Source organism: Anolis carolinensis, chromosome 2, assembly GCF_035594765.1.
Source record: "Anolis carolinensis isolate JA03-04 chromosome 2, rAnoCar3.1.pri, whole genome shotgun sequence".
Classification (NCBI taxonomy): Eukaryota; Metazoa; Chordata; class Lepidosauria; order Squamata; family Dactyloidae; genus Anolis; species Anolis carolinensis.
In genome coordinates this window covers 174889986-174917609 of record NC_085842.1, presented here as the reverse complement: position 1 = coordinate 174917609, position 27624 = coordinate 174889986, and the positions used below count along the sequence as shown (strand labels likewise).

The window sequence follows — 27624 nt, the reverse complement described above, 5'->3', positions numbered from 1 at the left end:
AACATGGGGGTTTGGGCCGGGATTGGACACACTCCTATGTGACTCAAGGCACTTACAGGCATGCACCTCTTGTATTGGATTTCTAGAAATGGTACCCAGAAATGATTTGACTGTTCAGAGCAGAGTTCAGTTCATGTTGCACCCAAGCCATTACTTTTTCTCGTACTAGAAATATTCACAAATAGTTTTTAAACTTCTGTTTTTATTTTTGAAATGTTGTACCCTAGGTCCTTAAGCTCCATCCATCTTTGACACCCATCAAAGTAGCTCTGGATGTGGCAAGAGGCCCAACAACAGAGTTGAGACAGGTGGGCTATAGAAGTAAGAACTTGGATTTGCATTTTAGGGCAGCCTTTGGGCTGCAGGTAACCGCAGCTTTAGTACATGAGGATCAAGTGATTCATCTCTTTTAAGGAGCATCCTTAACCTGTGGTAGTAAACTGTATATCTAATTTAATGAGTTCTAAGTGCTATTTAATACTATGTTGACTGAAAAAAAGACTAACTTGTGACATTTGTTTTAATAAAAATTACAAGGTAAAATGTGCACAGTTAATAACAGTGTGGTTTTTTAACAGAGCAATACCATACTCCTAGAAGGTTTGGGGTTCAAATTAGTAGTTCTCAAATGGATGTTTGATACGCAAGATTCTGCATGGCAGGAAGTATAGGACTACATGTAGCACTGTGCAAAACTCTCTTCCCTTCTTTCCTCTATAGCCCCTTTTGCTTGGAAACCAGCTTCCCAGCCCTGAGCAGCATGTTTTGGGTGAAATGTATGTGGGATTGGGAATAGGGATTTCTGCAGTAGAAGCCATAGCATCAGTAGGTGCATGCCACTGGATCTTGTATGTAGGGCGCTCCTCAGTGGGAATTTCTCTGTGAACCCCATTGTGATAGATGGGGGCTGCTGGGAGCAAAAAGTCCTTGGCCTACTTTATAAGCTTCTACTGAAGGACTTACAATTAGAAGAAACATATCCAAACTCATGATCTTACAGAAGAATGCAAATGAATAAAGTAAGAAAGGAAGCGTACAAAATAATAAATAAAATTTCATTCAAAGTCTCCTTCCTCAAAACAATATATTTGAGAGAAACCAATCTATATAATGTGTTATCGAAGGCTTTCATGGCCGGGATCACAGGGTGGTTGTATGTCTTTCGGGCTGTGTGGCCATGTTCCAGAAGTATCCTCTCCTGACGTTTTGCCCACATCTATGGCAGACATCCTCAGAGCCCGAAAGACATACAACAACCCTCCAATCTATATAACATTGTCAGTGTCCCTTCTCCCTCCATGGGATGTTTCTTCAATGCTTATTTCTGTCTTGAGCTCATTTTTTAAAGACTTTAATCCAGTTTGTATCTGATTAATTTTAATGAGCCATGGTTCTTGCAATGTGTTATCTATTATTACCATTTAAAAAAACAGTGTTCTGTTTTTCAAAAAACAATTGCCATTGACTTTCTGTTTTTACTAGTTCTGTTTGTTGGGGGATTTTTTTTTTAAAAAGTGAGCTCTATATTTATTTATATGGAGTAATTCCTCATTAATTCTCATTAACTGGATGGGTTTTTGAATGCACTTTAATATTTTAAAATGTGTTTTAATATTGTTATACTTAATAATACAAAGGGATTAATTTTTAAAAATTGTATATTAATATTTTAAAACATTTGTTCTATTTTAATTTGTATTGTGCCATATTTGTTGTTAGCCACTTTGATTCCCTATGTTGGGAGAAAGACGAGATAAAAAGCAAGGAAGTAACTAACAAAACGAACGAACGAACGAACGAAAGAAAGAAAGAAAGAAAGAAAGAAAGAAAGAAAGAAAGAAAGAAAATGATGCTGGCAGTCAATGTACTGTAAAAGTATAGTTTTGCTTTCCCAATTCATGCTTCAAACAACTGACAGTACTGTCCTCTCATAGGTGTGCCAGGGATTGTTCAGTGAACTGTTAGAAAATGGGATTTCTGTTTGGCCTGGATATCTGGAAACAATGCCGTTGACATTGGAGCAGCTTTATACAAAGTAAGGAGATGGAGGAGCAATTAAATTTAGAACGGAGTGCAAAGAACCATAAGCTAACTGAGTTTTCAGGTGGAAGGCAGCCTTTTCACCAAATTAACCTTGACGTATCAAAATAATTTATTGTGCATAGTTGGCTGACATTTGCTTCATTACAGTAAGCTTGATGCGTTGACTCACCCACCTTCTGAAAATTATCAGGACTGCTCTGGGGGAAAAATCCACTTTTAGAACAATTTGTAGTACATGGCAAGAGTTTTGCACATTCCTTCACCACATTTCCCATTAATATGCCGCCACTGCTCCAAATCATTGTATTGTTGCTCTGCAAGTATGCTAGTTGGAATTGGCTGTTTTTAGCCAAGAAATACAGCAGATGTAACACTAATTTGGAGTTAGCAGTGGTAACATTGGTCCTAAAAAGCATCCTAATACAGTGGTTTATTAAATAGACATCCTCTGTTTTCCAGAAAAGAAGCTCATTTCTTAATAGTCCCCATCCCCTGTCGCCCCTAAACTAAAAGTTAATGAAGAAAACTAGAAAGAAATGGACCAGAATTTTTTAACACAGCACCACTACAGTTGGCTATTAGATTTCTGAAGTACACTTTCTTAATCCATGCATCTGATACTGCTATGATATCATAGCAGAAGCTCCATGCTATTTTTCTTTTTCTTCCTTGCAGATACGATGAAATGAGTATTCTCTTCACCATCCTGGTCAGTGAAGCCACACTAGAGAATGGTGTTGTCCAACTGAGGAACAGGAACACTACCATGAAAGAAATGATGCATATATCTAGATTAAAGGACTTCTTAACCAAGTACATATCAGCAGCTAAAAATGTCTGAGCAATAATAAAGACCATTTTGTATCTTCCTTTCAACACAATTCTTCTCCGATATTTCGCACAATGAAAGCTACAAGGCTTCATTTCTGATATATTGCTCTCTTCATTATGGAGCACACTCCAAAAGGCAACGAAAGGATTGTTCGGAGAGACAAGCTCTGCAAATTAAAGGAAACAGGTTTAGGTTTTTCCATAATGCAATATGTCATGTGGAACAGAAGTGGAAAAGGAATCTTATAATAATTTTCAGAAGCTGCCCGTTTGGACTTATTGAACTTAAAGAGGAACTACATTCCATCACAACTTACTGCTATCTTCATAAGAAAGATATTAGTGCGCTGTTGTTCAAAAGCAGTTTTCATCCAACGTGACATCAATATATCAGGTTGGAGACAGGCTTTGGAAGTGCAAATAGCAGAAATGAACTTTATGATAGAGACACATAGGACACATTCTTTCACCAGCAATTATATCAGCTAGAATTCTTTAAAGACATGCATCAAAAAGACCAACAAAAACAAATCAGGGGCATGGATTTTTGTTTAAAAATGACTGTGATGAAACTATGATGTGTGCCAGTTTCCTATGACTCAGAATCACATGAGCAATTGGCACTCTCCAGCTGTATGTAATTTAATTGGCATTTGAAAGCTGAAATACAATATATTTACATAAATAAGGTTAGGTTAGTGATGAGGCAGGATATTATATTTGAAAAGCTTGTGGGAAAATTCATTTTCTCAGGTTTGCTTTCACAAATGATGGAATTATAAACCCCTATGCACTTTCTTGGTTTCTCCATGTATGCTACACAAAATAGCACAAGCTTGCTACTAAAGAAGTCACACCATCTTAGAAACTGGTGTTGAAGATACTGGATTTGTGGGTTTCATAATGCAGAAAAGAAGGCTGAAAGAGGACGTGAAAGCCATGCTTACTATGGAGAGGGAAATTGATTCAAATGGGGGGGGGGGGGGGTTCCACTTGAAAATTAGGAAGAATTTCCTGCAAGTATGAGCTGTTCAGCAGTGGGATAAGCTTCTACTTGATGTTGGTTTGCTTTGGGATTGGGTGGGCCATTAATGCTTGCCTCTATGTTTTTTGTTTATTGGAATCCGTCCCGAATCCCCTTGGGGAGATAGAGCGCAATACAAATAAGGTATTGTTATTATTTATTATTACCTTGAAGCACGGTGAAGTTTCCTTTGGTGACTTTTAAGTAGAGGTTGGATGGCTGGCTATTTGTTGGGGTGCTTTGATTGTGTTTTTCTGCATGGAAGGGGGTTAGACTTGATGGCCTTTGTGGTCTCTTCCAATTCTATAAGTCTTCCAAGTGGAATAACCTCTAGGGAGCCATAGGATGGCAGTGTTTTCTCTGGGTGGATAGAGATGTCTGCCTACAGAGGTCTTTCCAGGATAACAGCAAGACTTTCTATCACTGTACTTGTCGTGCTGGATATGGGGCTGAAAATGAGGCAATTTTTTGTTTCTCAAGGGCAACTGGAGATCTACAAACAATCTTAAGCGAGCCGCAGAAATGGAAATAAAACCACTGACATAACGTGCTCTCTCATAGGAGGAAAAATAGGAAAGGGGATCTGACCCATCACTTGTGTGAGCAGAAGCTCCTTTGCCTAATGACTTTGTGCATTGAAATGATGTGTGCCTGGTCATCTCTTTTGGGTATTTCTCCATTTTGGTTTTATTTTGCAGACTGTCAGATATCTGGGCAGTACAATTTAAGAAAGAGATTGACAAGCTGAAAGGTGTTCAGAGGAGGGCGATTAAAACTATCAAAGGTCCGGAGACCATGAATCCTTATTGGGAGTGGCTTTAAGAGCTGGACATGTTTAGCCTGCAGAAGAGAAGGGTGAGCGGAGACATGATAGCAATGCATAAATATATGAAAGGATGTCATGAGGAGGAGGGAGCAAGCTTGTTTTCTGCTGCCCTGGAGACTAGGACTCAATGGAGAAGTGGGTTCAAATGACAGGAAAGGAGATTTCACCTGAACATTAGGAAAAAACTTCCTGACCATAAGAACTATTCGGCAATGGAACTCTTTGTCTTGGAGTGTGGTGGAAGTTCCTTCCTTGGAGGCTTTTAAACAGAGGCTGGATGGCCATCTGTCGGAGGTGCTTTGTGGACTAGATGGCCCATGTGGTCTCTTTCAAATCTATGATTATGTTATTATATGATTCTATGATCTGAACATCAGAGATCCCAGTTGCTGGTTATACAAAACATGTTTCCTTTAAAGAGGCAATGACAATAATGCAATCCTAGACAATAAATGATATCAGATTTGTGCCCTTTCCATAGTATTCAGGAAGAAAATGAGAAGAACCATAAGACAAAGTAACTTGGCACACACATCCTGAGCAAGAAATTGTACCTTGTTTATCTTCTGATGACGATTTCAGCATAATTCACTGTAGAATCCTCCTTGAGGGTCCCTAGGGCAATGAAACATCATGGTAAATAGGAAAGTCCGGGAATGCACTACATAAAAACAAGACTACAAATGACACCTGAATCCTTATAATATATTAATCTCATTCCAAAACGATTGTTGCTGGAGTAGCAACTTTTATTCATGCAGCAATGCAAGCTTGGGACTGGTTAGTAACAAAATCCTGTGCCTTGTTGCTTTGGGCAGGAGCTTTTTAAAATTCCACTCTTCCAAAAGATGCAAACAGCAGCGTTGGTTATATTTATGCTTCCCTTCAGTGTCAAATGTCAGGAGCTTCTTACTGATTCATATTATAAAACATGTTTAATTGATAACTTAATATGGATAAAGTGTCATTAATATTTATGCTACATTTTAAAAATCCCAAATTCTTCGTGTAGAACTATTTTACATACGTATATTTCTCACCCAACTTCTGGTGACAGTTTCTACTCATAAATAACCCCACTGATGGCCTTTTAAAGTGTTTTTAGTGAGGGACAGTGCAATATGGCCAGGAGTTCCTAGAACAGAGGTGTCAAGCATGTGGCCCTCCAGATGTTTGGGCCTCCAACTCCCAGAAGCCCTAGCCATCCTGTCCAATAGCAAGGAATTCTGGGAGCTGTAGTGCAAAACACTTGGAGGGCCACAAGGTTGACCCTACTGCCCTAGAAACATACACCCAAGTCCTGCCAGGCAGACAACTTGCTCCTGATCCAACAGCAAAATTGAAGCAATGTCCTTAAAAAGCCCTCTCTGGAAAACAACAGCACTCATTGCTTGGCCAGTATGTTTAGGATTAAGCTACAAGAATTTCAGCTACAAAGTTTGTTTTCAATCTACAATGCTCTAAAGAAAATGGATAATATATTTCAGTTTCAGTTCTCTGTGTTACAGAGTCATATTAAAATGACTCATACAAATCTGTTTTTATTTGCCATCTGTCATGGGGGCCCTGTCAGCAATAGAGAATTTTTCAGGACAACACACAAATATAAAATTCACACATTTTACTAAAGTGGGTCATTTGTATCTACTGGAGTTTAGATCCAGGATGCACTGTGGATACCAAAATCGGTGGATGCTCACATCCCATTATATACAATAGTGTAGTAACAATCATTTCTATACTATGGCAGTTGTTTTTTTGGATTTTATTTTATTGGAATATTTTCAAGCAAGGATAGTTGAATGTATACAAGGCTGACAGTACATGACACTTAATTATACAAATTCTGTTTACTGCAGAATTTTAGTGTGACTATCTGTTGGATTACTGGCTAGTGTTGCTGACTTAAATATTTACATTTTTTACTGTGATGGATCTCTTGCTTTTCAAAAGCCAATCTGTAATCCATTTTGTAAATACATTTATATTCAATGTAGGTTTAGTCCACCATTTCTTAAACTGTGACTCTTGAAGCCAAAAGGGATCCCATTAGCTCAATGTCAGGGTCACTAAAAATTTGGGAACAATGAAGGTTTCCAATTGCCATCCTTTTACACAAATCTGTTAGCAACAACGTGTGGTGTTTTCAGTGGTGTTTCTGCAGAAAATGTTTCAGCTGTACTCTACAAAAAGGAAAATCCGCCTGTTTAGCAAGTCTTTCAAAAGCTGGTGTATTATCAGTAAATGTTTGATTTTTATATTTATTTGATATACCTATATACCTGGGCTCACATAAACATTTCTTGGGTGGAAAGGGGTCACAAGTGGTAAAAAATTAAGCCCTGATTTAGTTTATATTAAATTTCATTTTCTATAAAAGGTAAAGGTTTCCCCTGACGTTAAGTCCAGTCATGTCTGACTCTGGGGGTTGGTGCTCATCTCCATTTCTAAACCGAAGAGCCGGTGTTGTTCATAGACACCTCCAAGGTCATGTGGCCGGCATGACTGCATGGAGCACCGTTACCTTCCCGCCAGAGAGGTACCTATTGATCTACTCACATTGGCATGTTTTCGAACTGCTAGGTTGGCAGAAGCTGGAGCAACAGTGGGTGCTCACTCCGCTCCTGGGATTTGAACCTGGGACCTTTCGGTCTGCAAGTTCAGCAGCTCAGTGCTTTAACACACTTCACCACCGATAAAATTTACCTTTTCTGCATTCTCTCTCCATGGTTTCAGTTTTCACGTTGCAATACACAACCTCCTCTCCTTTTCCATCTGCTATATGGAATACAAGAAATATAAGATAAAGAGTATTTCTAGTCTGCAAAAACAACAATGCCTTAGGTTGTACTACAGAAACAGCATCTGAATGCAGAACTGCCAAATCCTATCACTCCAGACCACTGTTATCAGGATTGGGAATCATGTGTCCCTCCAGAAGTTGTTGGGTTGCATTTACCATTATTCCTCACCGTTGTGTGATGGGATGGATGTGTAGTGGAACAACCTCTGGAGGACTTAAAGACCTCTATCCTTGATTTATGGGGTTAATATTGTTGTGTAGGACTAAAATATCAGCCTTATTATATCCTCCAGATGGGACATGGAGCTTGGATGAGCTTTGAAACTGAGCAGGAAGACAAACAATAACTGTCCAAAAGATCTACCAGGATTCAAGGCAGATGTCAGTTCAGCTTACTCACAGGACAGGTCTATTTCGATCACAAAGTACATTTTTGGTTTCTTTAAGTTGTATCCACATTGATGCATTTTAATAATGTTTCAGTCAAGTCTTAAAATACCAATATCTATTGCTATGTGAAGAGAAATGTTTCATTCATGATAGAATAAGGCTTGAGGTTTCATACTTCCTCTTTTTAAACTCAAAAATATCACACATGTATTTGTTCTGCAAGCATGTTTCTCCCTCTATGTGTGTGTACTCTTTCTCACACGATCCAGTGTAGTATAGTGGTTTGAGCGATTTTGGAGATCAGGGTTCAAATTCTCACTAAACCATGGAAACCCACTGGATGATTCTGGACTACAAAGCACACAACAACAAATATACACACACATTTTATAACGAACGAATAAATTGTTCCAACTTTACCAACAGCATCATAAGTTGCTGTTTCTGAGTTGAAGTATCCAACAGGAGTGAAATGAGTGGATGTTCTGGCTGACTTCTGATTTTCTGTAAAAACCAAAACACAAAACGTAATGGGGAAAGTTCATCATTGAAAATAGTGTCTTATTATCCACTCTAAAGATCTGTCTCTTGGCTCTAAACAGAGGAATGAGTTCCTCGGTTTGCTTAACTTTAATGAAGTGGTATAGGCTATGCCACTTCACTGAAGTTAGAATATTAGTGATGACATTATCAAGCGCCATAATTCTGTGTGAACATTTCTTCAGCCCTACTAAAGAGGAGACATTGTTGTTCTTCTCAGACCAAGGCCTGAAAATGCATGCATCCTAACTATTGATGAAAGAAACGGATATGTTAGTGAAGAGAAAGTTCAAAGTAATACATTGTGTTTTCCAGAATTCATAGGATGCAAAATGGGTTTGAAGGAGGTAGGGAGAGACAATAAATAAAAGCCATGCTTACTCGCTTTACACCAAGGAAGGATAATCAGAGGAATTGCTACAGCAATCACCGTCAGCAAGAACAGCAGGAGCAAAGGAGCAATAATGTACACAATCAATTTGTTCTTTTCCTCTTCTGGGGCTTTGAGGAGAAAAGGTTTAATAAGCATGTTAGGTGCACAGGGATACATTTCTTATCCAATGTGATGCTCTTTCAAATAAACCTTAAAAACACAATGGTGTCTCCTAAGGAAACCACACTGCTCTTCATAGGCGTATCCACTAACATGCCCTCTAGGATCTCTTGCCTGAATCTTCCAACATTTCTGTCCCCCACTCCCAATACATTTATATGCCTTTCTACCTCAGATGTTCTTCAGCGCAGAGATGGGGATTGTATGATCCTTTAGATCAGTGGTTCTCGACCTATGGGTCCCCAGGTGTTTTGGCCTACAACTCCCAGAAATCCCAGCCAGTTTACCAGTTGTTAGGATTTCTGGGAGTTGGAGGCCAAAATATCTGGGGACCCACAGGTTGAGAACCACTGCTTTAGATGCTGCTGAGCTACAGTTTCCAGTATTTCTCACAACTTTGCTGATGGGTTGATAGGAGTCACAGTTCAACAAAATCAGGAGATCTACACAATTCCCATCCTTGATCTTGCAAATGTTGACTCTGGCTCTGACCAACTACAGTCCCAAACAACTAGCACCACATCATTAAAGAGATATATCTGGACCTGTCTCTCTATATTTTTTAAATGAATAAGGATATTCATTTAGTCTATTTGCAAAAACTCTGAATGTTTGGAGAAACTGAGACCCTGGTTTTAAAGTTAAAATATCTGCTATGGCGAACTATTAGCTTGTTACACTTTAGGCTGTCAAATATCTGATCTGAAAGAGATGTTCCAGCCACCAGCATCTCCCAACACCCCGAATTCACAATTCTGTTTGTTCTAATTAGAAAAATGAATATACCTTTTAATACAAATTTGAATGCATGACTGTATTTGTTTGTGGATGAATCATTCTGCCTGCTTTGAGCTTTGCACTTGTAATCACCCAGTTGACTGATGGACGTGATAGTGAAATTAAACACAATCTTTTCTTCTTCGCTCTTGATAGCATTATATAATGCTTTGTCTTTATTAAGAAACAGTGAGTAGTAAATTGGCAGACACCTGGCAACTGATTTGCACTCTAGTGTTACATTCCCACCTAGTACAATTTCTGAAACAGGGCTGGAGATTTCAACTTTGTTTACAGGATCCGAGCAAGAAAGGACATCCTTGGGCTCATCTGCAACAGAAGTGTACCATTAGCTTTACATCAAATTGCGTTATGCTGAGCTCTAGACAGGAAAATATTATGCTTTAACTCAGAATCTGGATTCTCTTTTATGTTATTGAACTACAATTGCCACCATCCCTAACCATTCTCTGTGCTTTAGAATCACAGGATCCTCACACTCCTCTTGTTTCTGGATGTCTCCTGAACATTCAAGCACTTAATAAATGATGGGATGGGAATTCTTTATTGAGGCATAGGTAATTGTTGACCTGAGAAAGCTAATGTGCCACAGTAATCAGGACCATGATATTTAGCACTCACAAAACAAATCAAAGCAGGCTTCAGATTTGGCAATCATCTTAAGCAAGTCAACATGTGTTGTTGAAGGCTTTCATGGCTGGAATCACTGGGTTGCTGTGAGTTTTCCGGGCTGTATGGCCATGTTCCAGAAGCATTCTCTCCTGACGTTTCATCCACATCTATGGCAGACATCCTCAGATGTTGAGGGGTCTGTTGGAAACTAAGTAAGTGGTTTCCTTAAGAACTGATATCAAGACATTTTATGAGTAATGCCTGCCTTCTTAGAATCCCATGGTTTACTAGGATTCATCCTGCATGGAGTACATTCAACTTGCACTGGGATTCATGTCACCCAATATGGTATAGTGGTTTGAGTGCTGAATTTTGGAGACCAGGATTCAAATCCCTGCAGGGCCATAAAAACCCATTAGGTGACCTTGGACAAGTCACACTTTTGCAGCTTCAGAGAAAGTCAAAGGCAAATCTTGCTGAGAAAGCCATGAATCAGAATAGCTGTTTGGAAGCATCACCATGAATCAGAATAGCTGTTTGGAAGCACTTCAACAGCTATGGTTCAATGCAATGATATAATGGGAACTGTAGTTTCATAAGGTGTTTAGCCTTCTCTGCCAAATAATAATGTTCTCATCAAATTACAGATCCCAGGATGTCATAGCACTCAGATATGACAGTTAAAATGGTGTCAAACTGCATTAATTCTACAGTGTAGATGGGCCCTTAATCCCAATTAGAATAGATCCATTGCGTTAAAGACATTTACATGTGTGTTGACCTACCATTAGTCATTGTTTCAATGTCTCTGCTCCAGTTGGGAGTAACCAATAGGATTCAGATGGCTGCCTTCAGCAAGTCCTTCTATCCCCTCTTGATTCCATGTCTTCAAGAGCTAGATCATTTGTTGTTTTCATTCAAGTAAATCCTTCCTCTCTCTGAGCAATTTTATGTCATCAATATCTATGACATGCTCGTCAACTGTCCCAGTTATTTCACTGCCATCTCAGGTTTTTTTAGCTGTTTATAATACATCACAGTTTTTCACTCTTCCCATTTCTCTCCATTGTCCTTAGCTGCAGCCCCCCCCTCCCCTCATTAATAACATTTGCCATCTTAACCACAGTTTAATCTTGCTAGGCCACATGTGTCCCAATATTCACCTGGGAAATGTTGGGTATTGTGCTGTGATTATAACACTACTTGGCAGCCTAATTCGCTCTATGAGAGCGTGAACAAAACTATTTTCCATTCACAAAACAGACTGTGGTATCTTTTAACCAGAGGCAAAATTCCCTAGATTGCAGTTGTACCTATTTAAAAAGTATTTTGTTTTATACATTCATTTCTGAGGCCCAAAGAAGAACTGAGTATGCTGGTTATTTTACTGACTCAAGGGCAGACCTTTTTCTCTCAAAAAACACATGAAGATATCGATACATGACTTATGCATCCTCTTTCTTTTGCCATACTAGAAAACATACCTACCTCTCAATGTGAAGGTAAAACCAGGACTGTACTTAGATCCATTGTTTTGAGCTTTGCATTTATATTCACCTACATCACTGATAGAATTGATAGTGATATTAAACACAACCTTTTCTTCAGCCTTTCTTTGGATGGTATGTTGCATTTTCGTTGTGTTTAAATATAATGTGTAGTTAATTGGCAGGCAACCCTTCTGTGATCTGCACTCCAGTGTCACATTTTTGCCAATGGCGATTTCTGAGAAGGGACTGTAGATTTCTAGATCTTGAAGATCTTTCAAGCAAGAAATGGCAATCTCAGATGTACCTGCAATAAGAATTTAACATGCCATTTTCTGATGAGGCGTCATGGATTGTCACATCACCTATGGCCTCTGAGCAAGAAGTGAAATTTTCAGGCACTTCTGTAAGAGAAATCTAATATTCATTTTCAAACAACTTCAGTCTGAATTTTCAAACTCTTAGCACTAGATTTGAGAACTAGAAAGGAAATGATCAGTACTAAGCTCCCAATGGTGGGATTCAGGTGACTCTCCGGATGCTGCCGGACCGCAAGTTCCAGTAGTCTTAGCCACCATAACAAATGGTGAGGAATGCTGGAAGCTGCAGTTCAACAACACCTGGAGGAACATTTGATCCCCATCCATGTTTTTCTTGAAGTATTGTTGTATTGTGCCGGCAAGACATTTCCAACTTATGTAAGGTAAAGGTTTTCCCCTGACATTAAGTCTAGTCATGTCCGACTCTGGGGCTTGGTGCTCATCTCCATTTCTAAGTCGAAGAGCCAGCGTTGTCTGTAGACGCTTCGAAGGTCATATGGCCAGCATGACTGCATGGAGCGCTGTTACCTTCCCGCTGGAGTGGTACCTATTGCTCACATTTGCATGTTTTCAAACTGCTAGTTTGGCAGAAGCTGGGGCTAACAGCAGGAGCTCACCCAGCTCCCTGGATTTGAACTGCTGACCTTTCGGTCACCAAGCTCAGCAGCTCAGCGCTTTAACCCGCTGCACCACTGGTGTTTAAAAAAACAGCAGTTAAATAAAAATTTCTTAAAATCTCAATACAGATAGATTATCTTATATGCCCATCTTAACTTTCTTTACTTCTCACGAAATATTTTAGATCAAGTTTGGCAAGACAGTCCTGCTCTCTTGGCATACACACAACATAATTTCTCACATAAAGACAAATTGAAAAGTTCTCTTATACACTACGGCTGCATCTTCACCATAAAATTAGCACAGTTTGATACCACTTTAACTATCATGGCTCAATGTTATAGAATCCAGCAATTTGTGGTTTGGTGAGGCAGAGAATCATAGAATCATAGAATAGTAGAGTTGAAGCTGGGGCTAACAGCAGGTAAAGCCTTGTAAAACTACACTCCAAGGATTCTATAGCATTAAGCTATAATAGTTAGTGGTGTCAAACCACATTAATTCTGCAATGTAGATACACCCCAAGATTCTTTGCTATAGACTGAACAGAGAACAGCTCTTAGCAGTATACGTTAAAGAAGAATCATACCTTTTTCACCATCATGACTCTGCATGTTCTGTAGACATGAGTGAACTGAAAGAAGAAAACAAAAGTTAATGACATGGAAATGTTTTAAAGACAGAAATCGTTAAAGACAAAAAGCAATCCTTACAAGATGCTAAGAGGAGACACACAATGCTCAGGCACTTGGGCATCTTAGTAAGAATGGGGAAGTTGTTTCTTGCCAAACTGGGAGTGTTCTACCAAAGAAGTCGTTCTTGAGAGGCAATATAACCAATGTGGGGAAGCTGTCTCAGTGAAATGTAGCGGATGTTTGCTGAGAAATTTGTATGATGTTTCTCCTGCACAGATGCTCAGCTGTCATCATCCTGCTAATAGCATAGATTAGACTTGGAAAGTGAGCTTTGGGCAAGTTCGTAGTGCAAATGATTAACACTTTTACTTTGAGGGAGCGTTGCCACGCAGGCAACCCTGTTGTTCCTCCCAAGGCACAGATTCTGCAGCTTGAGTTTTTAGTTTCTTTTACAAATGTGGGGAAGGAGGAAGCTGGAAAATGGGTGAAACCAGGAAAGAGGAGGCGGTATCTGGTAAGAAAAGGGGGAAGAAAGGCAAAAGGAGGAAGTAGCTGAGACTTCAGAGGACAGCACAATGCACATGGCGTTCTAACAGTGACCCAACTCTCAACATTAGTTGTGGAAATCAGATCTACTCCTTCTCCTCTACCCCTTTCCCTCTTTTGCAACAGTGAGAAAAGAGACCAAGGGTTCACCTATAGCAGTGGTTCCCAACATCTAAACCTCAATACGTATCCTCTGATGTATGTTTGATACCTTTGTATCCTTTTACTTGGGATATCAGGTGTAAGATTATCATTGAACTAGGCTGTCACTTAGCAGGAATGGGCAACAAATAGGTCAATTTTCTGTTTTTGCCATCCTCTATAGAAACCCTGGTGGCAAAGTGTGTTAAAGCACTGAGCTGCTGAACTTGCAGACCAAAAGGTCCCAGGTTCAAACCCTGGGAGAGGCGTGAGCAGCCGCTGTTAGCTCCAGCTTCTGCCAACCTAGCAGTTCGAAAACATGCCAATGTGAGTACATCAATAGGTACCGCTCCGGCAGGAAGGAAACGGCGCTCCATGCAGTCATGCCGGCCACATGACCTTGGAGGTGTCTACGGACAACGCTGGTTCTTCTGCTTAGAAATGGAGATGAGCACCAACCCCCAGAGTCAGACATGACTGGACTTAACGTCACGGGAAACCTTTACCTTTACCTTATAGAATTAGTGCAGTTTGACATCACTTTAAAAGTCATGCCTCAATGCTGTGGAATCATGTGCGTTGTAGTTTTGCAAGATCTTTAACCTTCTCTGCTAAAGAATGCTGGTGCCCCACCAAACCACAGATCCCAGGATTTCACAGCATTGAGCCATGGCAACAAATGTGGCATCAAACTACATTTATTCTGCAGTGAAGATGAACCCAAACACAGATGCCAATGGAAGCAAATTTCAAGTGTGATCATAGATAATGTGAGTTCTGTGGACAGCAGATGTGGGAATCACATACAGTAGAGTCTCGTTTATCCAACCTTCACTTATCCAACGTTCTGTATTATTCAACACAGTCTGCCTTTTAGTAGTCAATATTTTTGTAGCCGATGTTTTCAATACATTGCAATGTTTTGGTGCTAAATTTGTAAATACAGTAACTACTACATAACGTTACCCTGTATTGAACTGTTTTTTTCTGTCAATTTGTTTAAAACATGATGTTTTGGTGCTTAATTTGTAAAATCATAATGTAATTTGACGTTTAATAGGCTTTTCCTTAATCCCTCATTATCCAACATTTTTGGTTATCCAACAGTCTGCCGGCCCGTTTATGTTGGATAAGTGAGACACTACAGTATACTGTATTCCCATGTTGTTGGAGTGCTGCTCTCACCATCACTCATTGTTGGCTATGCTAATTAGGGCTGACCAACAACATTTTTGGGGGGGGGATCATACATCCTCTTATGGATATAGAAGCAGAACTAGTTCATTTATTTAGATTTATGATTGCCAAATGGTGTCAGCATAGCCACAGCAACTTCTCTGTGATTCGTTGTTCCCCTTTTACATCATCTCTCATGTCCACCAAATCATCCCCAACTTCGTTCTTAGCCTACAGTTACAAATCCTTTTGGAAAGCAGAGTAAAACATAACTTAAAATAAATGAACTAGTTCTGCTTCTATATCCATGCGAGGAGGGGGACTCACCTATGTATAACCCCCCCCCCCCGGGCTTCCATTGGCATCTGTGTGGGGGTGCATCTACACTGCAGAATGAATGTAGTTTGATGCCACTTTTACTGCCATGGCTCAATGCTGTGAATCCTGCTTTGACCTTTTGCCTATTACAGAAGGGGGACAAAAACTTTCTGCAAGGTAGCCTTTTGGCTATTACTTGGCCTGAGCAGGTTAACACTTAAAGAATGGCAGGAATGATGTAAAGTGGTTTGTCTCAAACAGACAAGAGTCCTTTCTCCCACCCTGCACATTCCACAGATATCTAAACCCCACTTGCCTAGTTTCCAACGGACCTCACAATCTCTGCTATAGATGTGGGCGAAATGTCAGGAGATAATGCTGTTGGAACATGGCCATACAGCCTGGAAAACTCACAGCAACTCAGTGATTCCGGCCATGAAAGCCTTCGACAACACATTGGTTTGCAAACTATTTCGATCTTTGAAAGGCCCTGAGATAATGGCAACAAAAACAAAAAATAGGAGTAGGGAAATCACTGAAAGTAAAGGCCCGTGGATGGGCGAAATGCTTTGAATTGAGAGTCAGAACAGTACTTCCACCTGATAAAGGACACAGATCACCCTTTCATAACAGTGCTATTATCAAAGTATGTGCACATTTGTAGCTTCAGTTCTTGTAGTATAGTTATAACCTATGAAGAATGACAGTGTTTGTTGACTCATCGAGCTCACCTCCCTGGCCTTTCAAAGATCTCAAAAGACCACCACTGTGTTTGATCGCAGTGTTTTGCTTTGCCTTGCTCAAAGGTCCCATTCGTTGCTGCTGTCTAAATCAGACAATCTTGGATGCTGTTTCTCAAATGCAAGTTGGTGGTCACCAGGGAGCAGAGCCGGCCCTAGGTATTTTTCAAGTGTAGGCGAACAGAATTTTGCCCCCCCCCCCCCCAAACCAAATCACTGAAAAATAAAAGTGTTGGATAAGCGAAAATGTTTGATAATAAGGAGGGATCAAGGAAAAGCCTATTAAACATCAAATTACATTAAGATTTTACAAATTAAGCACTAAAACATCATGTTTTAGAACAAATCAACAGAAAAAACAGTTCAATACCTTGCGGAGGCAGGCCGCAAGAGACAGGAGTTGCCTTGATGGCGCCCCCAACAAGATGGCGCCACAGGCAACTGCCTAGTTGGCCTGGTGGTTGAACCGCCTCTGCCAGAGAGCAGGGCCGTAGCCAGAAAAAAATTTCGGGAGGGGTTTTGAAAATTTCGGGGGGGGGGGTGTTGAACCCCTAGCACACACCTCTCCCTGCTACAAACCTGTCAATATCTGCTTGAAATAGTGCCTGGAGGGACTCTTAATGTTTTGCGTCTCATAGACTTAGCATGGGGATTTGGTTAACCAGTTAAAATTCATGAGTAAACCAGGTTTTTTTATAACCTGAAAAATTTGGGGGGGGGGGGGTTGGACCCCTAAAACCGCCCCCTCGCTACAGGCCTGCCAGGGAGATTAGATAGGAAGGGGAGGCATTACTCCAAAGAGAATAGACTCAGGGTGCACCTACATGGTGGAATTGATGCAGCTTGAACCCACTTTAATTGCCATGGCTCAATGCTATGGAATCATGGGAGCTGTAGTTTTATAAGCACTTTACTTTTCTCTGCCAGAGAATGCTAGTGCCTCACCAAACAACAGCTCTCAAAAATTGAGAAAATTCTCACAGCACTGAACTGTGACTGTAAAGGGGGTGTTAAATTGCATTAATTCTTCTGTGTTACATGTTTTATGCCTGCAGTTTGCTCAAAACAGAAATCCTGCACTACTTAAATTAGAGAAGAGGAAGTGAAGGGTGATAGAGGTGATTCTTCAGCTGAGAATCAAAGCCAAGATGACTAGTTTGCTATTTTTTAGATTATTGTTGCAGTTCAAATATCTGTCTGTCTGTCTGTCTGTCTGTCTGTCTGTCTATCTATCTATCTATCTATCTATCTATCTATCTATCTATCTATCTATCTATCTTTGCGTTTGGGCTTTTTCAGTTGTATTTTGATACTACATTGTAGTGTATTGTACTTTTATTTGCAATCCATCCCAACCACCTTTGACTACTGACACCTGCATCCAATGATTAGTCCCAACTCAAGTTCATCTACTAAATCCATGCAAACCTGGTAAGTCAATGCTTCCATCAATTTAATGGGTCCCCTTTGTTTGGGATTAACATTTTGTTGAGATCATAATTAATTAATAATTATTAAAAGCATACCTTTATAATATAAGCATAAACCCCGTGGCAAGCTGCAAGCTTCTTTTTCTTGATTGGGGCAGGGACCTCATCTGCAATCATTCCACCCTACACTAATTAAACTAATTTAAAAAAGGAGGAGGTGAAGGGAGATTATAGTGATTCCCCAACTAAGTATCAAGGTTATTAGTTTGCTATTTTTAAAGATTTTTGTGGCATACAAACACACACACATGTATATATGTATAAATGGATGGATGTATATCAATCACTCTGATCCCACTTTAAGTACCATGGCTACATCCTGTAGAAATCTGGGATTTGTAGTTTGATCAGATGCCTGGCTGATTCAACATGCTCCTCCCTCAATCACCAGTCCAGAAGTCCGTATCATTTCAGTGGGACATTGTTATGGCAGTTAAAATGTGGAACGCAGTACTGTAATTGTGTTGTGCGCATCAAACCAGTGGTGAGTAATGCTGCCCAGTAATGACACCTTACATGAGCAATATTTGCTTGGCACTTAGCTAGCTATAACTACAAGGAAGTGTGGCTGTTGGCCAGAGCAGAACCATTTTCTAAATTGATTGAAAGCAAATAAAAGAGAAAGATGAGAGACAGAAGCAAAGGCACAATGGAGAGGAGGAGAGACAACAAGTGAAGAGAGTTTAAAGGTGGGAGAAGTGATTTCCCCGAATTGGGAAGAGATTCCAAATCAGTGGTTCCCAACTTTTGGGCCTCCAGATGTTTTGGACTTCAGCTCCCAGAAATCCCAGCCAGCTTACCAGCTGTTAGGAACTGTGTGAGCTGAAGTCCAAAACACCTGGAGGCCCAAAGGTTGGCAACCACTGCTCCAAAGACGACATTCAGGATTAGGAACACAGGAGTTCAGACTTCCACCTCTCAAACGAAAAAGTGTCAGGAAGGAGAGAAGGTTGCCAGCAAATGCAGAAATATAAGGAAGTTGCACTGTAGCCTTGTAACAGACAGAATCTTTTGCCTAAATATCTGTGAATGTAGGTAAGCTACCGATGATAAAATGCAAGAAGCATTTCTGTTCTTATTATGTGAGCATTTGTAGATATTTTCTGGCTCTGACTTGCAGGATGAATTAGATGGAAAATGGCCTAGATTTCAATATTGGCCCCAATGAATTAAGTAGAGTTGAAATGCAACTGGTCTTTGTTATAGTATTGATTCATTTACATCAATGGTTATTAATATTCCTCCAGGAAATAAATTCCTATTCAATGGTCCTTCGCATCTATTGATCCTTTAGTTCTACAAAACGGTATGGATTTATTACACTATCTAACAAAATGTGAAAAAAAATAGGTTCCTGGTTTAAAAGTGTTATTTCCTGTTAAATTGGCTTGTCGCAAACTGCCTTTTACGTTTAATGATTTAACTGTTTACTAATATTAGATCTATTAGTAAACATGTCCTAAATGTTTGATTTATATATTTAAATTTCTAAATTTGTTATTTTTGAGTTCTACAAGTACACATGATGATGTTTATTTTATTGTTTACGATTTGATCTGTTTGTTATGTTTTCAGATATATGGTTGGCATTGAATTTTGCCATTATTATGTTGAAAACCGCTTGAGTTCCCACGAGGTGAGAAACGCAGTATATAAATGCAGTAAATAATAATAATAAATAAATAATAAAATAATTGTGCGGTACTTACTTTGAAAGGAGTTGTTATACTCCAGAAACTTTGCTTTGGTGGTTGCCACAAGCTATGTTGAATTGGTTGAGACTCTGTGAGATATTCATTGAAAAACTACAGCAAAATGTACTACAGGCTGTGCCACAAAAACAAAGTTATTGCACTTGAATCAACTTTTATAATAATAATAGTAATAACAATAACAAAAAATAAGAATAATATATATTTTATTCTATCCTGCCCTATCTCCCCAATGGGGTCTCAGGGCAGTTCACAACATACAGCGAAAAACATTCAATGACATAAAGTGTGACCAAAAAGGCAAATAAACAAACAATAAATAAAGTAACATATTAGATAACAACATCAGACAATAGTGAAACATTACAACAAATATTTTCCCCATTTCTTATGATAAAACAAATTGGGAAATGACATTTATAATCCAGGAACACAAGCTCTTTCCCTGGCCATCTCTATAAATTTACTGGAAATTGACTTTTATGTTTTATTTTTTTTACAAGTAAAGTTACAGTAGCTTATTTACTTTATGAGTCATGGGAGCTATTGTTTAGTGAGGCACCAGCTCTCTTTGGCAGAGAAGGCTAAAGGACCTTGTAAAACTACAACTCCCATGATTCCATTGCATGGAGTCTTGCCAGTTAAAGCAATGTCAAACTGTACTAATTCTAAAGTGTAGTTGTACCCCAGAAAGTGATTTGCATGAATGAAATTAACGATGAATTTTAAAACATAGAAACTTTTTTCAAATGTTTGAAAATGTAGTGCCCCTTGTTGTTCTCCATACCCTGACAAACAACCATTAACTGAAGATGGCAGATTAAGCAACCAAAACGAAATTCACTCCCAAGTTGTTTGTTTTGGAAATGGTTGTTCTGACTACAATATGAAATGTAACATAAATAGGAATGCACACTTGCTTCTCTTTTTCTGTGCTTTACACACAGTTTCTTGTTAACGGCAAGATGTGTGCTTTTTGTGGAACTAGTCACAGGAAGATGCCCAAGATTTCTTCATGTCTTATCAATACTGCCACTCATTATCCAACACACAGGCAGTTTGGAAAAGTAACTTTTCAGAGTACAACTCCCAGCATCCCCAGACAGCAGGCCAGTGACACGCTGATGAGGGATTTGGAGGGTTGTACTTCTAAGGATCACTTTTCTAAGCTCAATCATATAAGAGTAAGAAAGTTTCCATTGCACAATCCTTTGTCAGTGTATTTGGAAACAAGTTGCTCAGAAGTGCTTAGTCAGACACCTCACAACCACACAGAAAATAAAGAAATACAGTAGAGTCTCACTTATCCAATATAAACTGGCAGGCAGAATGTTGGATAAGCGAATATGTTGGATAATAAGGAGGGACTACGGAAAAGCCTATTAAACATCAAATTAGGTTATGATTTTATAAATTAAGCACCAAAACATCATGTTGTACAACAAATTTGACAGAAAAAGTAGTTCAATATGCAGTAATGCTATGTAGTAATTACTGTATTTACGAATTTAGCACCAAAATATCACGATGTATTGAAAACATTGACTACAAAAATGTGTTGGATAATCCAGAATGTTGGATAAGCGAGTGTTGGATAAGTGAGACTCTACTGTATTCACATTTTGCTGCAATAATCCGTGATTCATTTGGTAATATAATTATTGCAACAGAGCAGCCATAAGACATGCTAGTGTGGAGGAAGGGATGCTTCTGCGCTGGTATTCAATACTTTGAATACCCTTCAACTGTCTCAATTTGGCAGGGACAGTCCCCAGTAAATCCTCTGCCATCCCACTTTTCCAGCTGCTTTTAAAATGTCCTGGTTTCTCTCTCCTCCACCCAGTTTTTTTCTATGTCCTCAGCTTATGCCACATGCTAAAAAGTGAGTGCAAAGAGCAAATGTATGGTAGTTTGCATTCAATTCACTCAGCAAGAGGGAAGAGAGGGCAGAATCTTGCCCTTCTCTGTACGCTCAGCAAAAGCAAACTGCGGCAGTCAGTCTTACCTTGTGTGTTTTTCTTCATTCTCTTGCCAGCTTGGATCACTTTCTGATGTTGCTTGGCCACTCTACCCCCATCTGTCAAATACTGGAGGGTATGTTTACCTTCTTTGTCATTCAAATATCAAATGCAATTGCATAATCTCCTGGCATCTATACAGTGCATTTTTGTGGAGGACTTTGAACTTTAAATCAGGGCCAAACAGTCACTTAACAGCTCTGAATATGCAATGGTAGTGAAGAAACGTCAAGCAGTGTATGTAATTGGAAGATGTTAACATTTGATCAGTGGAGACATACACCAAGTCTGTTCGGAGCTTGTAAGGATGCCATCTGGTGGAAATGAGCTTTCTCTGCAGAGTGAGTTTTAATATCAGGAGAAAAAACAAGCAAGAACTATTGTGAATGAGGTATTATAAATCACGAAGTTCAATGCCAGGATGTTGTTCTAGATGGTTTGGATTACAGCTCCCACCACCCACAGTCTGCATGGCCAATAGTTACACATTTGGGGAGCTGTACCCTAAAGCATCTAGATGCAAACAGCAGCAAATTCATGGTTCTGGGTGCACAGAATTACTGTAATTTGACACCACTTTAATTGCCATAGCTCAATACTGTGAAGCCCTGGGATTTGTAGTTTGGCAAGGCACCAACAGAAAAGGCTAAATACCTTCTGAAACCACAACTCCCATGCTTTCATAGCATTGAGCCACAGCAGTTTTTTTTCATGTCAGGAGTGACTTGAGAAACTGCAAGTAATTCTGGTGTGAGAGAATTGGCCGTCTGCAAGGATGTTGCCCAGGGGGCACCTGGATGTTTTGATGTTTTACCATCCTGTGGGAGGCTTCTCTCATGTCACCGCAAGCTAGAGATGACAGACGGGAGCTCATGCCACCTCACAGATTCGAACTGGCAACCTTCAGGTCAGCAACCCAACCTTCAGATCAGTAGTCCAGCCGGCACAAGCGTTTAACCCACTGCGTCACCGAGGCTCCTTACAGTCTAGATGCACTGCCATATAATCCAGTTCAAGGCAGATAATCTGGATTTCTAAGGCAGTGTAGAAGGGGCCTCAGAGACTTTATGCAGGGTAAATTAGCCTGTATTGCCTGTATTACAGCTGAAATGTTTGGCTTGGGCATAGGAAACTGACCCATAGATTGAGTGACCTATCTGTCTGCCAATAAACTTCCTCCCCACTAGCCCCTAACCTTGCAAGCTTAGATCCTCAACCCAAGGTCCTTTAAAGAAACTCTAATATATTGGATAATCATGTGACTATCCCACCAGTTTTATCTAGCCGTATGTTCAAAGAGATGGTCTTTCCTTTCTGGCTCCCATCAATCTAGTAAAAATGCAAACAAGAATCATTGAGTGAAGCCACATGTCCTGACCTTATTCTGACAGATCCATCCTGTCTGCCTAGAATAGTGAGCTCAAACAAAAAGAGATGCTTGTGATGTTTAATAAAATGGCCCTCAATGGATTTGACATAATTGCCAATAGCTTTGGTCACTACTTTCCTTCTGGACTTCAGCATCCAAGCAGCAAGCAGGACGTAATATATTTTTGTTCTGTTTATCTGGTGATAGTTTTACAAAAAAGAGCATTTTAAGTCCGAAATACTCTAGGGCAGGGCTGTCAAACTCATTTTTATAGGGGGCCACATTAACCTTATGGATGCAAATGGCTGTTGAATCTGTGGAAAGAGAGGTTAGACTATAATTTTTCTACATAGTGGTCAGTGCTCTTTTAGCTTTTACCCAGTGTGAGTCCCCAGATGTTACTGAACAACCCATCCCTTTTGGACTAGGGATAATGGGGGTTGAACCCAACAGTACTTGTGGTGCTGAGGGAAGGGGAAAGGTTAAGGGCATTTTATCCAGACATCATATTCACAGGCCTTGAATCTAAATTCAGACCCAGCTCTCCTGACTAAACAGAACAAAATGCAGCCTTCTGGATGTTCCTGTATCACAGTTCCCATCAGCTCTAGTCAGGAGGTCTAGTGATGAGAAATACAGGAGTTATAGTTATAGGGCCACATAAAATGACATGGCGAGCTGGATCGGGTCTGTAGGCCATGAGTTTGACACATGCGCCTTAAGGCACAAGGTCCTATTTGATCTTAGAAAGTAAGCAGAGCCAGCTCAGGTTTGTATTCTGATGGGTGACCATCAGTGAATACCAGATGCTGGATTTGGGGGATGAGACAGATGGATTTGGCCTGAGAGGAAGACTGGAGATGCAGGTTTCTTCTACACTGCCATGTAAAATCTAGACTAACTGCTTTGAACTAGATTATATGGCAGTGTAGACTCATATAATTGAGTTCAAAGCAGATAATCTGGATCATATGGCAATGTAGAAAGGGATGAAAATTGGCCATGGACTCCCATTCAGGTATCTGCTTCTGGCCTAAGTAACAAGAGCAGATCAGCTTATTGCTATGTTATGACTGGCCATTTCCCACTAGATGGTGGCATTGCATAATGTAACAGAATTGCATTATGTACATACATACACCAAAGGATGTATGCATCTTTTTCTATCCTTAAGCTCTGATTAGCTTCACAGTCTACCTCTAGCACAAATACCCGGTGCTGTGGGCTCTATTTCAGGGGAAGGATCTGACACAAATGAACTTTGAGTATTCTTTGCCTAATTAAACCCAATGAAATCCACAGAGACGACATACCCTGTTTCCCCTAAAATAAGACATCCCCAGAAAATAAGACGTAGAAGAGGTTTTGCTGAATTGCTAAATATAAGGCCTCCCCTGAAAATAAGACCTAGCAAAGCTTTAGTTTGGAAGCATGCCCGGCACCCGTCAAACAAAACATCATAGCATGCAGGATTGGTAAATGTACATACCAGTTGTATATGGAAATAATGGTAGTAACAAGAAATTCTTGACAGGAGTCACAGTTTGTCTGGTTTAGTTATGTTGGTTTGTGATGACAACTACTGTTCAGTATATAATAAATGTTCATATATTTTTTTGTTCAACAATAAATGTGAATTCTTCTTCATGGAAAAATAAGACATCCCCTGAAAATATGACCTAGAACATCTTTGGGAGTAAAAAATAATATAAGACACTGTCTTATTTTCGGGGAAACATGGTAGGTCAAGAAGCAAACTTGATGGCACATACATTATTTTAAGACAAGTAAGCAAGACCATATTTATTCATTTTCTAAAGGTGAATGAGTACTCTGGAGCTTCTACAACAGCATTTTAAGGTCCTGTCTACACTGCCACATAATGCAGTTTCAGAATGCTGCATTGAACTGAATTATATGGCAGTGTAGACTTATATAACCCACAGTTCAGTTTGAATTATATGAGCCTACACTAACCATTATAAATGTAGTTCAAAATGGATTACTTGGAAGTGTAGATGGGGCCTCCATAGCAGCAGCAGAGTAATGCCTGGTTCTTTCAGTTATGAGCTCCTCTCCTCTAGTAAGGCTAATTAGACTTACATTGTTAAAATTTAATCTTATGTACACAGCAATGAGCATCAAGAAGCACACACTTCCACCTAATTTAAAGACATGGGCTGTAGGAGATCATTTTTAATTTGCAACCCCTTTGTATGAGATCCCAAACAGGATGCAGGTGCCAGCACCAACCATTACACTATGTAATAAAATTTGAAAAAAAAAATCTGTTCCTGATTTGAAAATGGTGCCACAAACCATGTTGAATTGGTTGAGACTCTATGAGACCAGATCTTATGATTGTGGAAAAGAAAAAAGTTTGGATTATTGATGTTGCCATACCAGGTGACAGTCAAATTGACAAAAAAATAACAAGAAAAACTCAGCCATTATCAGAACCTCAAAATCGAACTGAACAGGCTCTGGCATAAACCAGTATAGGTAGTCCCAGTGGTAATTGGCACACTCGGTGCTGTGCCAAAAGATCTCAGTCGGCATTTGAAAACAATAAACATTGACAAAATCATGATCTGTCAACTGCAAAAGGCCACCTTACTTTATATATGATTCCAGGAAGGGGGAACTCAGATAGCTGACACTTTTTATAAATGTCTGTTTTCAATCATCCTCTTAAACCAGCTTCAATTTCCTAACATTTTTCTTTGATCCAGACATTTGCTGAAATACTGTACTAGCTGATACTTCACTAAGTATTTAACTAAGTAACCTCTCTTGGCCAGAACACCCACAAACTAATGCTTTGTTCATCAAGAGATTGGTCCTCCTCCTTTCCATGAAGCTGATGCCTGGCAACATAGATTGAAGTAAGAATCGTGGGCATGGCAATAATGTTAGAATTGTGACTTTGGCTGGATCTACACTGACATATAATGCAGTTTCAGAATGCTGATTAACTGCATTGAGTTGGATTATATGAGTCTACACTGCATGTAATCAATTTCAATTCAATTGATCTGTATTCTGAAACTGCATTATTGTATATGGCAGTGAAGATCCACCCTAAGTAGCAATAGAGAATATGAAACTGTAACCTAGATATAACTGATTTGTATGTGGAATTGGTGCTTAATCACAATTTTAGATCTACACTGTTCTATATCCCAGGATCCGATCCCAGATTATCTGCCTTGAACTGGATTATATGAATCTACATATTCTGGGATATAGGGCAGTATAGATCCAGCCTAAGTTTTCCCTCTCAGGGTTCCAATCTGTACGAAAGAATATAGTCTTGTTCAGAAGAAGCAGTTTCACAGGACAAAAAGGTGGGAAAGATTTATTACTTAGCCCAACCCCAATTGTCCGAACGAAACTGCCATAAAATGCAGTTCAATTCAGTTAAATTGCATTATGAAACACTATTATATGGCAGTGTAAATGGGGCCTAAGACCCCCCCTTGGTATGCTGAAAGGCTCAGGTGGTTGATGATGTGAAATACTTCTACCTGAGATCCTTTACATCCACTACCCATCAGAGTTAGCAATACAGAACTAGAGCAACAATCTATGTCCCTATAGAGCAAACAAGACTTTAATAAAGATCTTGGATCTTTATTAAATGGGAAAGCATCTGGTGAGAAGAAAGCTTAAATGGAACTGCTACACCTTCCCCTTCTCCCACAATATTGCCTTACTAGTACAAGATTAAAGATTGCTTCACACATACATTCTCCATAACCCAAACCCTCTTCTAAGATACTTACTTTAAAGCAGGGGCATAGTGTGGCCCTCCAAATGTCCTTGGATCTCATCTCCCATAATCCCTAACCAGTGTAGCCAATGATACAGGATGCTGGGAGTTGTAGTCTAGTTATATTTAATGGACTGCACCCAGCTGCCAAAAGCATGAGCAGCCAGGTTCATCTTCTTCTCATTCACCTGCATCCGCCAACGGCTGCCATCTCAGTGTATTCTGTACATCGTCCAGGTTCAAAGCATCTATTTAACAGTATCTCTCCCCCTAAAAAGTCTGCATATGTACGAAACTGACAGTCACCCCTAGTGTATGGAAACCAGTACTTTTATATTGGGATGGGCCTCTTTCTCTTCCAGACAGAGAAGCGTTCCATCATCCAAGTTTGCTATTTGGATGAACTATGACAAATTTGCAGCCATAGCCATGAAGTCTAGACTTCCTATGTTCTGAAACAAGGGGCATCCGTTGTCGTTCTCTGTCCATTGTTTCTCTTGAGGGTTCTCTGGCAAGCCTTTGAGTACTTCCTCACGTCATGAAATTGGCTGTGGTTCAGACTATGGTACATGTTTAATGTGACTGAAAGACAGTAAGTCAGCAGCCAAGTCAAGGACTGGCTGAGCGATAGGACGTTCGGTTTGGGATTGAGCAGAGATGAAATGCAAATCTATTCTATACTGCTTTTATCTGTTTATGTTCCTACCCAGCGGAAAGATAAAAGATAGACTTGTGAAATTATAGAGCTAGATGAAACCTCAAGAGTTAACCAGATAAAATATTATAATATGTTAAATCAAATTTCAGTGACAATCCCGTGTCTATGTATCTATCCATCCCAAACACACACAATAATAGCAAA

At 39.7% G+C, this 27624-nt stretch overlaps 3 protein-coding genes across 16 annotated transcripts in view; 2 read left to right on the top strand and 1 right to left on the bottom strand.

The window, feature by feature from the left end:
• Nucleotides 1-2912, top strand: part of polg2 (DNA polymerase gamma 2, accessory subunit) — a 10081-nt gene extending 7169 nt beyond the window's left edge. Inside the window, exons 6-8 of one of the 2 annotated variants that reach the window (XM_003224433.4) lie at nt 228-308; nt 1935-2035; nt 2719-2912. In XM_003224433.4, the coding sequence (XP_003224481.1) occupies nt 228-308; nt 1935-2035; nt 2719-2884 (348 nt within the window). In that variant the 3' untranslated portion in view covers nt 2885-2912. The remainder of the gene's footprint in view (nt 1-227; nt 309-1934; nt 2036-2718) is intronic. The other variant, XM_008116389.3, reaches the window with a different exon arrangement.
• milr1 (mast cell immunoglobulin like receptor 1) lies at nt 2129-27624 on the bottom strand. 11 transcript variants are annotated; one of them, XM_062971136.1, is made up of 10 exons: nt 26776-27624; nt 21609-21955; nt 13435-13479; nt 11909-12214; nt 9797-10117; nt 8839-8958; nt 8302-8421; nt 7431-7502; nt 5279-5339; nt 2129-3041 (listed from the first exon to the last, which is right to left on the bottom strand). In XM_062971136.1, the coding sequence occupies exons 2-9, from the start codon at nt 21625-21627 to the stop codon at nt 5284-5286; spliced, it is 1059 nt and encodes a 352-aa protein (XP_062827206.1). In that variant the 5' UTR covers nt 21628-21955; nt 26776-27624; the 3' UTR covers nt 2129-3041; nt 5279-5283. The 11 variants fall into 11 exon arrangements, with proteins under 11 accessions (XP_062827206.1, XP_062827207.1, XP_062827209.1 ...); XM_062971137.1 differs by lacking the exon at nt 26776-27624 and adding an exon at nt 24480-25980; XM_062971139.1 differs by lacking the exon at nt 26776-27624 and adding an exon at nt 19601-19718 and having other exon boundaries at nt 21609-25978.
• Nucleotides 18761-27624, top strand: part of pecam1 (platelet and endothelial cell adhesion molecule 1) — an 85280-nt gene continuing 76416 nt past the window's right edge. For 2 of the 3 annotated variants that reach the window (XM_062971135.1, XM_062971132.1), the window contains exons 1-3: nt 19152-19197; nt 19467-19527; nt 21639-21697. In XM_062971135.1, the coding sequence (XP_062827205.1) occupies nt 21655-21697 (43 nt within the window). In that variant the 5' untranslated portion in view covers nt 19152-19197; nt 19467-19527; nt 21639-21654. Of the gene's footprint in view, nt 18927-19151; nt 19198-19466; nt 19528-21638; nt 21698-27624 lie in introns of those variants that run through there. The other variant, XM_062971133.1, reaches the window with a different exon arrangement.

Bases quoted from the DNA above. Each gene is read 5' to 3' on its own strand.
- milr1 (XM_016995748.2), bottom strand. From the start codon at position 13,601: ATGCCCAAGTGCCTGAGCATTGTGTGTCTCCTCTTAGCATCTT. The intron at 13,480-13,558 runs GTAAGGATTGCT...TTCTTCTTTCAG, and splicing joins GTGTCTCCTCTTAGCATCTT to TTCACTCATGTCTACAGAAC. The intron at 8,422-8,838 runs GTAAGCATGGCT...TGGTTTTTACAG, and splicing joins CCTTCCTTGGTGTAAAGCGA to AAAATCAGAAGTCAGCCAGA.